The sequence below is a fragment of the Moschus berezovskii genome, chromosome 19 (assembly GCF_049115385.1).
Source record: "Moschus berezovskii isolate FMDL1 chromosome 19, NW_MosBer_1.0, whole genome shotgun sequence".
Classification (NCBI taxonomy): Eukaryota; Metazoa; Chordata; class Mammalia; order Artiodactyla; family Moschidae; genus Moschus; species Moschus berezovskii.
In genome coordinates, this window is record NC_142478.1 from 55,571,638 (window position 1) to 55,584,952 (window position 13,315).

Genomic DNA, 13,315 nt, shown 5'->3' on the forward strand with positions numbered 1-13,315 from the left:
CTTCCCAGGAGGCTCAGTGGTAAAGAAACTGCCTGCCAGTGCAAGAGCCACAGGAGCCGTGGGTTTGATACCTGGGCGGGAAAAATCTGGAGAAAGAAATGACAGCCCACTCCATTATTCTTGCCTGGAGAATCCCATGGACAGAGGAGCCTGGTGGGTTACAGTCCATGGGGTTGCAAAGACTTGGACACAGCTGCGCACACACACATGTGCATGCATCATTTGTAAGCTCTTACATTGGCAGGTGTAAAACAAACAAAAAAAACAACAGTGATACCTGGGCTAGGGAAAAGCTTATTCTTCAACACTGGGTAAGGAGAAAATGTCACAGACTTCTTGGAGTTCAGCTTGACATGCATCCAGAGCTTTAAAATTACACAGTTTTTTGGACCTAGCCTTTTTACTCGAGGGAATGATTACTAAGGCAATATTTCTGGGTATGTGTAGAGGCATGTTTCAGAATACATATTTAATTTAAAATGATCTCATAAAGGATATTCCATAACAAGAAAGTTAAATTGAAAAACATTGAAGTGTTTGATTTTTCTTAAAAATGATGTTCCTATCTACATAAAAAAAACAGGAAAGAGGAACAGTGGTTGTTACTTACTTTTTGCTCTTCTGTCTTCTGAATATTCTAAAAATGAACTGTTAATTTCTTACAGTGAAAGTTGTTGAAGAGAAAATTTTTAGGTTTTATTTCAGGATACCATTGGAGTTAGTACTGAATAAAATACCTAAAGTGGTGAATATATATTTCAGGTACTGTTTAACAGTAGTAGTATTTATTTTAAAATAGCAGTTGTTACACTGATTCATTATACAATGTCTTGTTTCTTGGAAAGGTCTCCTCCAGCATTTTCCCTTTTTAACCTAGAAATTTTGGTCAGAAGAAAGTTATCTGATATAAGTGGGTTATAGCACCAATCAGATGTGTCCATTTTTTCTGGGGAAATGTATGAAGAACCTTCTAGGTTCCTCTTGTACTGTTCTCAGTTCAGCAGAGTCAAATAATTCTCTCCTTCTAGAGAACTGGGTTGCTGTTGCTATAATTCGCAGATTGTATCAAACATATTGAGAATATTTAAAGTTCAGCAGTTACCTTGAATGGTTGAAAAGTTGATTTATGTTTATAGTTTAAATGAAATAATGTAAAGAATGATTTGTATAAAAGCCAAAATAATTTTAATTTTGATGTTTAAACTTGCTCATTTGCTGAGAGGTCATTTTGGTGGTACTTATAGAATTGGTGAACTCGGTAGAATGCTGATCAAGTTTTTTCCTTTATTTTCGCCCAGGAAGCCTTGGAAGATCGTTTGGAGAAGATTAATCGAGAGCTGGGTTCTGTTCGCATGACTTTAAAGAAATTCCATGTTTTGCGCACCTCTGCAAATCTTTGAGATTTGTAGTCATTAAATTTTGAGACATTTTTGTTTGCACTAATGTATAATTATGCACTCAAAAAAGGCAAACTATTTTATACTGTTTCTAAGCCTTCAAATGTAGTTTTACAATCATGCTATTCTTTACACTTGCTATTTTATACTTCAGATGGCCACATATTTTCAAGATATTTTTGTTATGCTCAGGAATCTCTTGTATATTTTACTATTTAAAAAGTATTATTTTAAAATAGTATACGTCTCCTGTTTATATCAAGAATAAACAAATATAACAGGGGAGGCAGCTTTGTTTCTAAACATAGTGTTATCCTTTTACGATGAACTTTGCACACCAATTTTATAAACTTGTTCTACGTTGTGAATATGATTCTAGTTTTTTTAAATAAATACTTAAGAAGAGCTTCCACAGTGATAGAGTAATACATGCTGAATGCAAAAAAAAAGCATACACTAGATTTAGCTATGTTGAAGTTTTTTTAAAAAATGGTAATGTAATTCCTTTTGAAATGTGTCTTAGAGTGAATATTAGAGTTAATAATGGAAATGTTGGAAATAATGGAATATTGGAAAGCTCTGAAAGTGAGAATATTTCATTCTTTTTCCCTTCAGCTTTCTTATTTGTAAGAAAGAAAAATGCTAGAGATGGAAATCTCTAATTTTATGATATATGTAGTACTTTCCAGAAAAAGTCAGTTGGAGAGCTGTAGCTTTCTGCCCATCTTTCTGAATGTAACTTGTGTCCCACCTTTGACAATGAGATGATAAAAAGCTTTGATGAAATACAGGCCACCACCCAGTGAGGTTGTAAGAGCAGTTTCCTCAGAGCACACGGCCTCAGATGTTAGATTGTCAGGAAGACGTTTTTAACATCTCTCCACCATCCCCCCCAACCCCCCACCCTCCCAATGAAGAAAAACACTTCCATAGTAGCTGCTGTAAGAACAGTATGTGGAGGTCAGAGCAGCTTATGCTGCTTGTTACTGCATAGGTAATGTGTCTAGATAGAGCTCCGTGCCTTTCGATTGGCCTTGCTGGGGGCTCCAGCCCACTGCCTTGGCAGTGCCTCCTGCTCTCAGAAATTCCATGTAGTCAGGAGACTGTGATCTGACAAGAAGTATGGCAGGTAGAGGTCCTGACTGCTGGTCAAGGTCTGGGCTCCTCAGCTGCTCACTTTTTTGGTGGCCACTCAAGCTCAGTATGTGTTGATAAACAAGACTCATTCCACACTTTCAACACTAATTCCCACTGATTCAGGTTTTAAAGTTTGGTTTACTTTTGAGCTTTTTGTCTTCCTCCCTGTGGCTCTTAATAGCATGTAGTTTCGGCGAGCCAAGCCACCCGATATTCCACTAAGGTCTATGTATGCCTTCGAGCAGGGATCTCAAAGAATCTTTGAGCACCCTTCACCAAAGCTTCCTCTGCCTGAGCTCCAGGCCTGGCTCCCTCCTCAGGCTCCCTGCTCAGCGTTGTGGGGGGTTCTCAGCAAGGGGAACCAACTGACAGCTGCTTCTCCTGCTCCTTCCTGTCCATGAATCAAACCTTTGCTCCCACCTCCTGCAACCTGTGGAAGACCTCGGGCTAATCAGAGTTATTCATCAGAATCAAGTGCCTTATTCCCGGTATTTTTTTCTAGTCTTTTTTTTTTTTCTTCTTTTTAATCTCTTAGTTCTAGTGAAGAAAACGTTCATTTTAATCAATCTCCAGTATAGCTGTGTCAAAACTTAATAAAGGGATTGACTTTTCCAGTGATACTCCCTTTAATATGTTCCTATTCATGACATTAAAAACTCACTGGAAAATTGTTAGCCTGTTTCATTGTTCCCTGCTTTTATTGTAAAGTCTGTTACATTCCAAAGAATAGGAAATTGCCCTTTCAGAAGAGATTAGAGTTTTATCTTACCAGGGAGTTATCTTCTTTAGTAGTCATATTCCAGTATTTAAGCCCCATTAAAGTGTCTTCTGTGCCTCTCAGGAAACATGTGATTTGATTTGTGACATGTCATAAACTGGAAGTATCAGTCACTTCAGAAATTTAAAAAAAATTCTTTTCTCTCCATAGCTGTGAAGAGGGACACCAAGGAAAATCCTTCCAACCGTCTTTCCTTTTGGTAATGCTTAATGTACAACTACTCTGTTTAAAAACAGCCTAAAAGCTGGAAAGGTGACAACCTTAAAAAGCAAGTGTTATATCCCAGGGAGGTAAACTATACTTTAGTTGCTAACTGCAGTTAGGTTTTTTTACTGAGTGAATCTTCCACTTCTAGGAAGTGCATTTAAAATTCAAATAGAATTACTGCTCTTCCGTCACCCAGACCTGCTGCCTTCCTTTCACTGAACCGCCCAAGGGAGGAATGTGCTTGACTGCTTGAAGGTGCCAAGTGGATATACCTACTAATCCACACTAGGACTGCAGGAGCTGGACAGGGGACAGGTGAGCCAGACTTGGATCACACCCTGCTCAGGCTTTCCTCCATGAAAGATAAGATAAACTTCCTTCCATTATGGGAGATTATATGCAAAGTGCCTGGTGTCTCTTAAGTTTTCAGTCAGTAGTACATTTCATATTCATTCTGAGTTATTAAATAGGCTTTTGAAGTAGTGATTTCAGTGCTTTCTTAGAAAAGTAGACCATGTCCCTAGCAATTGACTTAAAAACTTCCTTGGGCTGGTTGACATACCTTAGGTGGTCAAAGATGTTCTCTCCATCTTTTTGCAAAAAATGAGCTTTCTCGGGGTTTAAATGAGCTTCCCTCTGGTGTGTGTGTGTTTTTTTTCCATGAGTAACTGACGGCCTCTGTAGTAGGTTCAGGTACCCTGCAATCTTAAATGTGATTTGGGGGTTGTTTCATATAAGTTGTTTTGCCAAAAAATGTATTGCCAATGTAATAAAAATAATTGCTTCTTTCAATGTTCCATAATTAGACTTCTAAAGTTGCTGGCCTGTGAAGCAGGACCACACAAAGGAAGAGGATGCCACTGAATGTTTGAAAGTTAACATGAAGTTTATGATTTGCTTTTGGAGTTTGATAAGCAACCAGAATTTGTTCCCCTTTTTAACTTGGAAAAGCCAGGTGCTTGGCTGAATGCTATTTGAATTCTGAGAAGTTAGACATCTCTGTCGTTTTAATTTTTAGATATCTCAAAAGCAGTTTTCAATAAATTTTAATGTGCGACTTGTGCTGTGAGTTTTTAAGAAGCTTTAGAAAATAAAAATACATATCTAGAGCCCTTAAGGAATCAAAGATAAATCGTATTTACCCATCACAAGTGATTGTACATGGTTATGAAATTTGCAGGTCTGATTAAATGAATTATACTGCACCAATTTTGCAGGAAATGATTTCCCGCCTTGCCAAGAGTTCTGTGGCAGTTTAATAATAAACTACACCAGTATTCTTAGAACCTGTGTTACTAAGCTTTCCCCTTCTGATTTGTTTTCTATTTCAATAGACTCCTCTCAAATAGGAGGAATCAAGCCATAACTTTGCATTTGCTGGACATTATATGCCATGTCATTGCTGTGACTACAGACTTCAAAGATAATGTTGTATTCACAATTTCACTGTAACCATGACCAATACAGTGAAAAATCTGCTTCCTGTAGTGCTGCTGACATTAGATAAAGACCAGTCCTTGTTGCAGTTTTTAAATCTAGTCAAATGCTGGAGTGATGAAATTGTAAGCTCCACAAGAGCAGGGACCATCTCTTTGCATACAGGCACTGAATAAATATTTGTGGATACAAACATCTGTGCTATCAGTGTATTTATTCCTGCTGGCCAGTTGTGGGCTCTGGTTTTTAATGGTGTTAAGTCCTCTGGGTTACTGGTCTGGGGGCAGGCACTGCAGGGTTACAAGGGCAGCCGTCCAGGGGCTCTGTTCTGATTGGCCTACAGGCAGAGAGCCTCACTCCGGAAATCTATATGCTCTGAAAACTTTTTTTTAACCTTTATCAAAAAAGTAAAGGTCAAGGCAGAAGTAGCAGTGAAAGGATCTGTATGTAGCCCAGTTGGACGCCTGTGCAGGAGACAGATGATGACTCAATCCCTTGCCGACTCAAAACAGCAGCTGGGGCTGGAAACCTTTACTGGGTCTTAGGGTGCCTCTTGGTGGAGGGAAGGAGTTGGCCCATTCAGTGTCCAAGGAGATGGATGGGACAGCCTTTGGTCTGGGTGGTTCTCTCTCTGACTTGATCTGAACTCATCTTGGGCTGCTTTTAACTTCACCTTACTCGCCCTCCCAAGGGGAAGCGCTCCCTGGCTCCTTTCAACCTGAGAAAGTGATACTTAAGCTCAGTCAGTCGTGTCTGACTTTTTGCAACCCCATGGACTATAGCCCGCCAGGCTCCTCTGTCCTTGGGATTCTCTAGGCAAAAATACTGGAGTGGGTTGCCATTTCCTCCTCCAGAAGTGATACTTAGTAAACTACTCTTAGGTTTGGGGTGTGCCCTGTTTAATTCAGTTACTTCTAATCTTGACAAGGCCATCCTTGCTTAATCTAAATATATACCTCATGATTTAAATATCACTCAGTACCCTCTTGGTCCAACTGGAGTGTCCAGTCTGGTTGGAATATCAAGATGAAGCTATTTTTGATCCTCTGCCAGTTCCTTCTTGAGGTCAGGGACTAGAACTTACCCTCTGGCTACTATTACTGCCACGCCTTCTGATTGCCAAAGAGCATTTTCATTTTTCCGTTCAGACCATATTTGGTGTCCTGAGGAGAGGCGAACTGGTTGCCTCTATTTCTGCGAATCAGGTTGGTAACGGATAAAAGCACCAGGTGTGAAGGTCTGGACTTCCATTGACTACCTTTGGTTTGCCCACACATTCCAAATGCCTTCCTTAGTTTTCTGCGGCTCGTTCCCCTTGATTCTGTCATTTTACTCCCAAAGGACTCGATTTTTTTTTTCTTTTATCCTTTCCTGTAAATCTGCTCATTCCTTTCCCCTCGTAGTGTTGGGGGTGGGGGGTGTCTCCTGGCAAGTGAGCCTGACAGTGTTAAAGGGTCAAGAGGTCGTGGGCCGGCGCCTCCCCACATGGAAGTGACCTTCAGGCCTTTGCGGGGGTCGCCCGGGCGAGCGCAGACCCGGCGCCCGAGCGGGGCCAAGTTTGTCGGGCTTTCTCCGGGCGGAGGCTGGCCCTCGCGGCGGGCGGGCGGAGGCGGCGGGCGGCTCCGCGCGTGGCCTGACGGAGGCGCAGGCCCACCGCCGAGTGAGGGAATGCGAGGCGGGCCCGGCACGCGCGGGCAGCAGCGGCCGCTGGGGCGCGCGGGGCACGGCGGCGCCGCCGTGTAGAGCTGTCAGGCCGGTCCGCGGGCGCGCCCGGCCCCGCGCCCCGCCGGCCGCCGCCTCCATCCCCGCCCGCGGCCCCCGCTCCGAGCGCCCAGACCCGCGGCGGCCCGCACGTGCGCCCGCTCGCCGCCCGCCCGCCGACGGTCTGGGAGCATGCCCGCGGGAGCCCGGCCGCTCGCCCGGGGCCAGCTGGCGGCGGCGGGGCGTGGAGCCGCGGGGTGCAGCCGGCCGGGCCGGGGCCGCCGGGCCGGAGTCTCCCGGGCCGCGTGAGGCGGCGGCGGCCCAGCGCGGCCGAAGAGGACGGAGCAGCGCCGCGCGGAGCGGGGTGAGTGTCTCGGCGGCCCGGCCGGAAGGCGGCGCGGCTGGCCCCCTCCTCAGGCCCGCAGCGAACCCCACGAGCGGCGGGCTCGGGGCGGGGACCCCCACCCCCCGCACCGGCCGGGCGGGCGGTGGCTCCCGGAGGCCCCGGCCCGCCCTCCTGGTCGACGCGGGGAAAAGTGGGAGCCCCGGGCCCCCCGCCCCGCGCTGGGAGGAGGGTGTGGCGCGCCGGGACCCGGGCTGAGGAAATCCGCCCCCAGCCCGGCACCCGACCCCCCCATCCCAAGCACTGGCCCTCGGATTCGGGGGGTGGGGGGCCCAATGCTAATTCCGAATTTCCGTCGGTTCCGGCTGGGGCGCGGAGGGCTCCCCTCCCCCAGTGACAAGTGTCACGGCGGCCCAGGGGCAGGTGTGTGTGCAGTGCTGGGCCTGCCCCGGCCGGCCGGCCCGCGCTCCTGACTGGGGGTCGGGAGGAAGTGGTGGCCACAGCCCTCCGTCCAGCCCTCTGCGCTTCTCGCTTCCTCCAGCCCTGGCCTGCCTGGGTGGGTACCCGGGGCCTAAGCGTGGGGTGTGGCCCTCAGAGAGAGGGGGCTAGGACTTGGAAGAAGTGCTCCCGGGTGTCCCCCTCACTGGAGGAAAAATCTGGCCAATCTCCATCCCGTGAGTCGCCCTTTCCTGTTGTAAAACCTGCGGTGCCAGCTCTGTGTCTGAGCAGCCATCTGCCTTCCTATCCCTTTCAGTCTTTCTTATGGGGTGGGGGGCGGGGGGCGTGCAGGGCCGCTGGGTGACTTGGCGAGCGGAAAACTCTTGAGTCCCCCCTCCCCCGTAGCATACAGCTAATTCTCCCTTAGGGAAACCTCCGATGGACGTTCTGAGTAAATAGAGTGTGTTTGCTAGGCAAATGTCATTTCAAGGCAAATCTTCTAGCTCTATCCCCTTTCAACCCATTTGTTGCCCCCTACGTAGTAAATACTAGATTCCCCATCCTACATTCCTGTCCCTACCTCTGAAATATGGGCTAGGGCAGAAAGTCTCAGGCGTGCCCACCTCCTCGCCTCTAGAAAGCAGAGTTCTTCAGAGGATACCTCCTTTGAGCATCTTTCTCCAGCCACTGCTAGCTCTCTCCCCAGTCCCCACCCGGGAGCCATTGGGGTGGCAGGCTAGACCCCTCCCTCCTTTCTGAAGGGAATGCTCCCCTTCATTTGAGTCTTCCCCATGGCCAAGCCGCCAGCGTGACTCATCTCTGCTCTGAACTCCCATTGCACCTTATCTGGGTCTCTTGTGTGACTCTTATCGCCACCTGCCTTATTTTATAGTTACTTTTGTGCCTGGCTTATCTCCCCTGCTGGATTGTCAGCTCCTGGAGGATGGAGGTGGGGTTTGAGCATCCTAGGCACTGTCAGCGTTAGCGTCTGGATGGAGTAGAAGTCCTCACCCCAGCTTAGCTCTGGGACCCTAGCTTATCTGACTCCTGGACTGTCCCTGTTAAATTCTTCGCTGGTGATTGAAAAAGACTCCCAGCCCTCTTCCTTTGCAGAGAGAAACACCATGAGTTAGGAAGGGCTGTTTTTCTTGTAGGGAGTGACTTGCCAAATGACTAGGACAGTACATGCTCTGCTATGAGGATGTCCAGGTACAGACTGTGGGCTCTCTGGGCCCTGGGTGTGGAATGGACTTCTCTCTTTGGCCTTCCGCACTCGTTGGGCATGGGAGGCAGTAGAGAACCAGACTGGGATTCAGGGTTCCAGGCCTGGCCCTCCCATAACATCTGTAACTAAGTCACCAGGTTTCTCTTGATCTTGGTTGATCCTTATGGAATCTGAAAGAAAATTCCTCTGCTTCTATGAGGCCCTGCAGGCCCTGCATCCTCTGCCTTTTTGACTGTTCGTTACTGCTATCCAGGCTTGTCTTCACTGGCCTTCCCAGGTGGAGTCCATCACCTCCACCTTTGTGCCCCATGCTGATTCAACTTACCACAAAAAATGGCAGTTGAATGGCAGTTGAATGTTATCCTGCGCCTCCCTGCTAGACTGAGCTCCTAGGGGAGCAAGGGTTGGCCCTAAATCTTGTTTCTCTGCCTCTTCCGTGCCTGGCACTTGGGAGGCTCTAGGGAAAAGGTCTATGGGATAAAGGTGAGAAGCTAAGAGCCCTTGTCCCAGTTGACTGTGCATTGTCTTTCACAGGGACCCAACTTTGCCTTCCTCCCTATCGAGAGGCCTGTTTTAAAACCAGGCAGATGGGGACTTCCCTGGCGGTCCAGTGCCCAAGACTCTGTGTTTCCACAGCAGGAGGCTCGGGTTCGATTCCTGGTCAGGGATGTTCTATAAGCCGTGAGGTGTGGCCCCCCCAAAAAATACATAAATGAAATGAAAGCAGGCAGATGTTCTCCTCACCATCCCATCTGGTTCAGGCTTTCCAATTTGGTCTCTGAGAAGAGCCAATCATGGAGAACAGTGCCATTCATCTGTAGAGATTAGAAGCGGAAACTTGTGGTACTTCGAGATCTCTGCCTGGCTGCTTTTGGAAAAGACAATGGAGTAGAGGGTGGGGGTGTGTATGCTCCGTTGTGGAAGGCCAGTGATCTCATGCCTGTGTCCTCAGTCATGGGCAGGAAAGGTGAACCATCCTGAGTGAGCAGTCACGTGCTTCCAGGACCCTTCCCTACCCCTTCTCAGCCTTGTGGACAGCCCTCCCGAAACCTGCCCACCAGGACCCCCTGCCACCAGACACCGATGTAGCTAAGTGGTCTTTTATTTGTTTTTAATAATGGAGGTTTAAAAAGTGATTTATTTATTTTATTTTTGGCTGTCCTGGGTCTTTGTTGCTGTGTGGACTTCTTTCTAGTTGTGGTGAGTGGGGGCTGCTCTCTAGTTGCCGTTTGTGGGCTTTTTGTTGCGGTGGCTTCTCTTATTGCGGAGCACAGGCTCTAGAGCATTCGCACTTCAGTAGTTGCTGCACGTATTCTCCGTAGTTTTGGCGCACAGGCTTAGTTGCTCCAAGGCATGTGGGATCCTCCTAGACCAGGGATCGAATCTGTGTCCCCCGCACTGGCAGGCAGATTCTTTACCACTGGACCACCAGTGAAGGCCCGCTAAGTGGTCTTCAAATGACTTCTCTCTGCGTCCTTCCATCAGTGTTTATTAGGTTTTCACTAGGTACCCAGGATGTTATCAAATAGTGCCATGGCAGCCATGGCAAATCCTTGTCCACTATGCTCTAAAACCCAGGGTAATGAATAAGGGGCATTGCCCCCTCTCTGCTCAAGTCTTCTTAGAGTCATGTTGAAAAATTGATTTTAGAATTTAGAAGCTTTGCCTCCCCTGTGTGCAGGGAAAGTAGCGTGCTTCCTCTGATCATGGGAGGGAAGATGGGGAAGGAAATGTGTTTGGTGTGTGTACTGTATGTAAGTGTGCACAAGGCTGCCCCATGCACCCTGCAAGTGAGGTGGTGTTCACCTTCCTTTCTCCCAGAGAAAGAAGCTGAGACACAGAGAGGTCAACCCACTTGCCCAAAGGCTCTGCGGGTTTCTACCCAATTCTGCTGGACTCTGCTCATTCCACCTGCACTGTATTTCTGACTGATTCAGGTCACCTCCTCTTCCCTGGCTTCCAGGACGCTGGACGGACAACGCAACATGATCATATAGAGATTATATTCACTCACCCTCGTAGTCAGCATACTAATTTCTACTACACTGTCTCTGTGCATGTATATCAGTTCAGTTCAGTCGCTCAGTTGTGTCCGACTCTGCGACCCCATGAATCACAGCACGCCAGGCCTCCCTGTCCATCACCAACTCCCGGAGTTCACTCAAACACATGTCCATCGAGTCGGTGATGCCATCCAGCCATCTCATTCTCTGTCGTCCCCGTCTCCTCCCACCCCCAATCCCTCCCAGCATCAGTCTTTTCCAGTGAGTCAACTCGTCGCATGAGGTGGCCAAAGTATGGAGTTTCAGCTTTAGCATCAGTCCTTCCAATGAACACCCAGGATTGATCTCCTTTAGAATGGACTGGTTGGATCTCCTTGCAGTCCAAGGGACTCTCAAGAGTCTTCTCCAGCACCACAGTTCAAAAGCATCAATTCTTTGGCGATCAGCTTTCTTCACAGTCCAACTCTCACATCCATACATGACCACGGGAAAAACCATAGCTTTGACTAGACGGACCTTGGTTGGCAAAGTAATGTCTCTGCTTTTTAATATGCTATCTAGGTTGGTCATAACTTTCCTTCCAAGGAGTAAGCGTCTTTTAATTTCATGGCTGTAATCAGGATCTGCAGTGATTTTGGAGCCCAAAAAAATAAAGTCTGACACTGCTTCCACTGTTTCCCCATCTATTTCCCATGAAGTGATGGGACCAGATGCCATGATCTTCGTTTTCTGAATGTTGAGCTTCAAGCCAACCTTTTCACTCTCCTCTTTCACTTTCATCAAGAGGCCTTTGAGTTCCTCTTCACTTTCTGCCATAAGGGTGGTGTCATCTGCATATCTGAGGTTATTGATATTTCTCCTGGCAATCTTGATTCCAGCTTGTGCTTCTTCCAGCCCAGCGTTCCTCATGATGTACTCTGCATATAAGTTAAATAAGCAGGGTGACAATATACAACCTTGACATACTCCTTTTCCTATTTGGAACCAGTCTGTTTTTCCATGTCCAGTTCTAATTGTTGCTTCCTGACCTGCATACAGGTTTCTCAAGAGGCAGGTCAGGTGGTCTGGTGTTCCCATCTCTTTCAGAATTTTCTACAGTTTATTGTGATCCACACAGTCAAAGGCTTTGGCATAGTCAATGAAGCAGAAATAGATGTTTTTCTGGAACTCTCTTTCTTTCTCCATGATCCAGCAGATGTTGGCAATTTGATCTCTGGTTCCTCTGCCTTTTCTAAAACCAGCTTGAACATCTGGAAGTTCATGGTTCACATATTGCTGAAGCCTGGCTTGGAGAATTTTGAGCATGACTTTACTAGCGTGTGAGATGAGTGCAATTGTGCGGTAGTTTGGGCATTCTTTGGCATTCCCTTTCTTTGGGATTGGAATGAAGACTGACCTTTTCCAGTCCTGTGGCCATTGCTGAGTTTTCCATATTTGCTGGCATATTGAGTGCAGCACTTTCACAGCATCATCTTTCAGGATTTGAAATAGCTCAATTGGAATTCCATAACCTCCCCTAGCTTTGTTCGTAGTGATGCTCTCTAAGGCCCACTTGACTTCACATTCTGAGATGTCTGGTTCCAGGTGAGTGATCACGCCATCGTGATTATCTTCGTCGTGAAGATCTCTTTTGTACAGTTCTTCTGTGTATTCTTGCCACCTCTTCTTAATATCTTCTGCTTCTGTTAGGTCCATACCATTTCTGTCCTTTATCGAGCCCATCTTTGCATGAAATGTTCCCTTGATATCTCTAATTTTCTTGAAAAGATCTCGTTTTTCCTATTCTGTTGTTTTCCTCTATTTCTTTGCATTGATCGCTGAGGAAGGCTTTCTTATCTCTCCTTGCTATTCTTTGGAACTCTGCATTCAGATGCTTATATCTTTCCTTTTCTCCTTTGCTTTTCCTTTATAAGTCATCACAAAGGGTTTCTGGAAAACTGGACATATAAAGAGTTGAATACAATAAGTAACATCGAACGTAAAACTTCGACTCACAGTGTGGTTAGGGAGATTCGCCCCACAGGTAACATGGGCTGTGCTGTGGCTTAAACAGTAGGCAGGGTTCAGAGGAGGAGACGCCCTTTCTGGATAAGGCGGTCAGAGTTGACTTCCTGGAAGAGGTGGGATTTGAAGGAGGCCTTGAAGAATGGGTGGAGTTTTGATAGTCACAGCACCTGGAAAGGTGTGTAGAATTTAGAGTTTCAAATCTGTGGTTATCACCAGGGTCCTTCCAGTAAAGTTTCCTGTGGAAAAGGAGAGAAAATGGCAAGACTGGTGGTGCCTTTTCAGGTCTTCTCCAGCCTTGCAGGAGGCTCTGGGAACACCGGAGCCTTGAGGACTGCGCCCTGTTAAGGATGAGTGATGCCAGAGAAGAGAAGCGACTTGCCCAAGACCTGCCCGGAAACCTGGAACCCAGGTCCCTAATTCCCAGCTCGGTGCAGGTTCTTGTTACTGGCGGGGGTTGACGACAGGCAGCAGTCCTGTACATGGGTCCTTTGTTCCTGTAAAGTGGGTACAGGGGTTCTGCCTTCCTCACTTCCAGGCTGGCGAACACCAAGAGAAAGTCCTGCGAAATCGTCATGATCAAAGGCAGAAAGAGCTCTGTTGGAGAGGAGGGCTGGCATTTGCTTCAGTTACTCATGTTAACAA

General features: G+C 47.1%; 2 protein-coding genes across 17 annotated transcripts in view; both read left to right on the plus strand.

The window, feature by feature from the left end:
• The window catches only part of MPHOSPH9 (M-phase phosphoprotein 9), a 60,140-nt gene extending 54,975 nt beyond the window's left edge, over positions 1–5,165 (plus strand). For 5 of the 10 annotated variants that reach the window (XM_055404446.2, XM_055404445.2, XM_055404447.2 and 2 more), the window contains one exon: positions 1,299–5,165. In XM_055404446.2, the coding sequence (XP_055260421.2) occupies positions 1,299–1,400 (102 nt within the window). In that variant the 3' untranslated portion in view covers positions 1,401–5,165. The remainder of the gene's footprint in view (positions 1–1,298) is intronic. The other 5 variants (XR_016035336.1, XR_016035335.1, XR_008683025.2 and 2 more) reach the window with 5 other exon arrangements.
• A 944-nt stretch (positions 5,166–6,109) lies between these two features.
• PITPNM2 (phosphatidylinositol transfer protein membrane associated 2) overlaps positions 6,110–13,315 on the plus strand; it is a 165,468-nt gene continuing 158,262 nt past the window's right edge. For 4 of the 7 annotated variants that reach the window (XM_055405143.2, XM_055405150.2, XM_055405151.2 and 1 more), the window contains exon 1: positions 6,110–6,161. The gene's annotated coding sequence lies outside the window, so the exon portion shown is untranslated. Of the gene's footprint in view, positions 6,162–6,901; positions 7,022–7,345; positions 7,675–13,315 lie in introns of those variants that run through there. The other 3 variants (XM_055405148.2, XM_055405146.2, XM_055405145.2) reach the window with 3 other exon arrangements.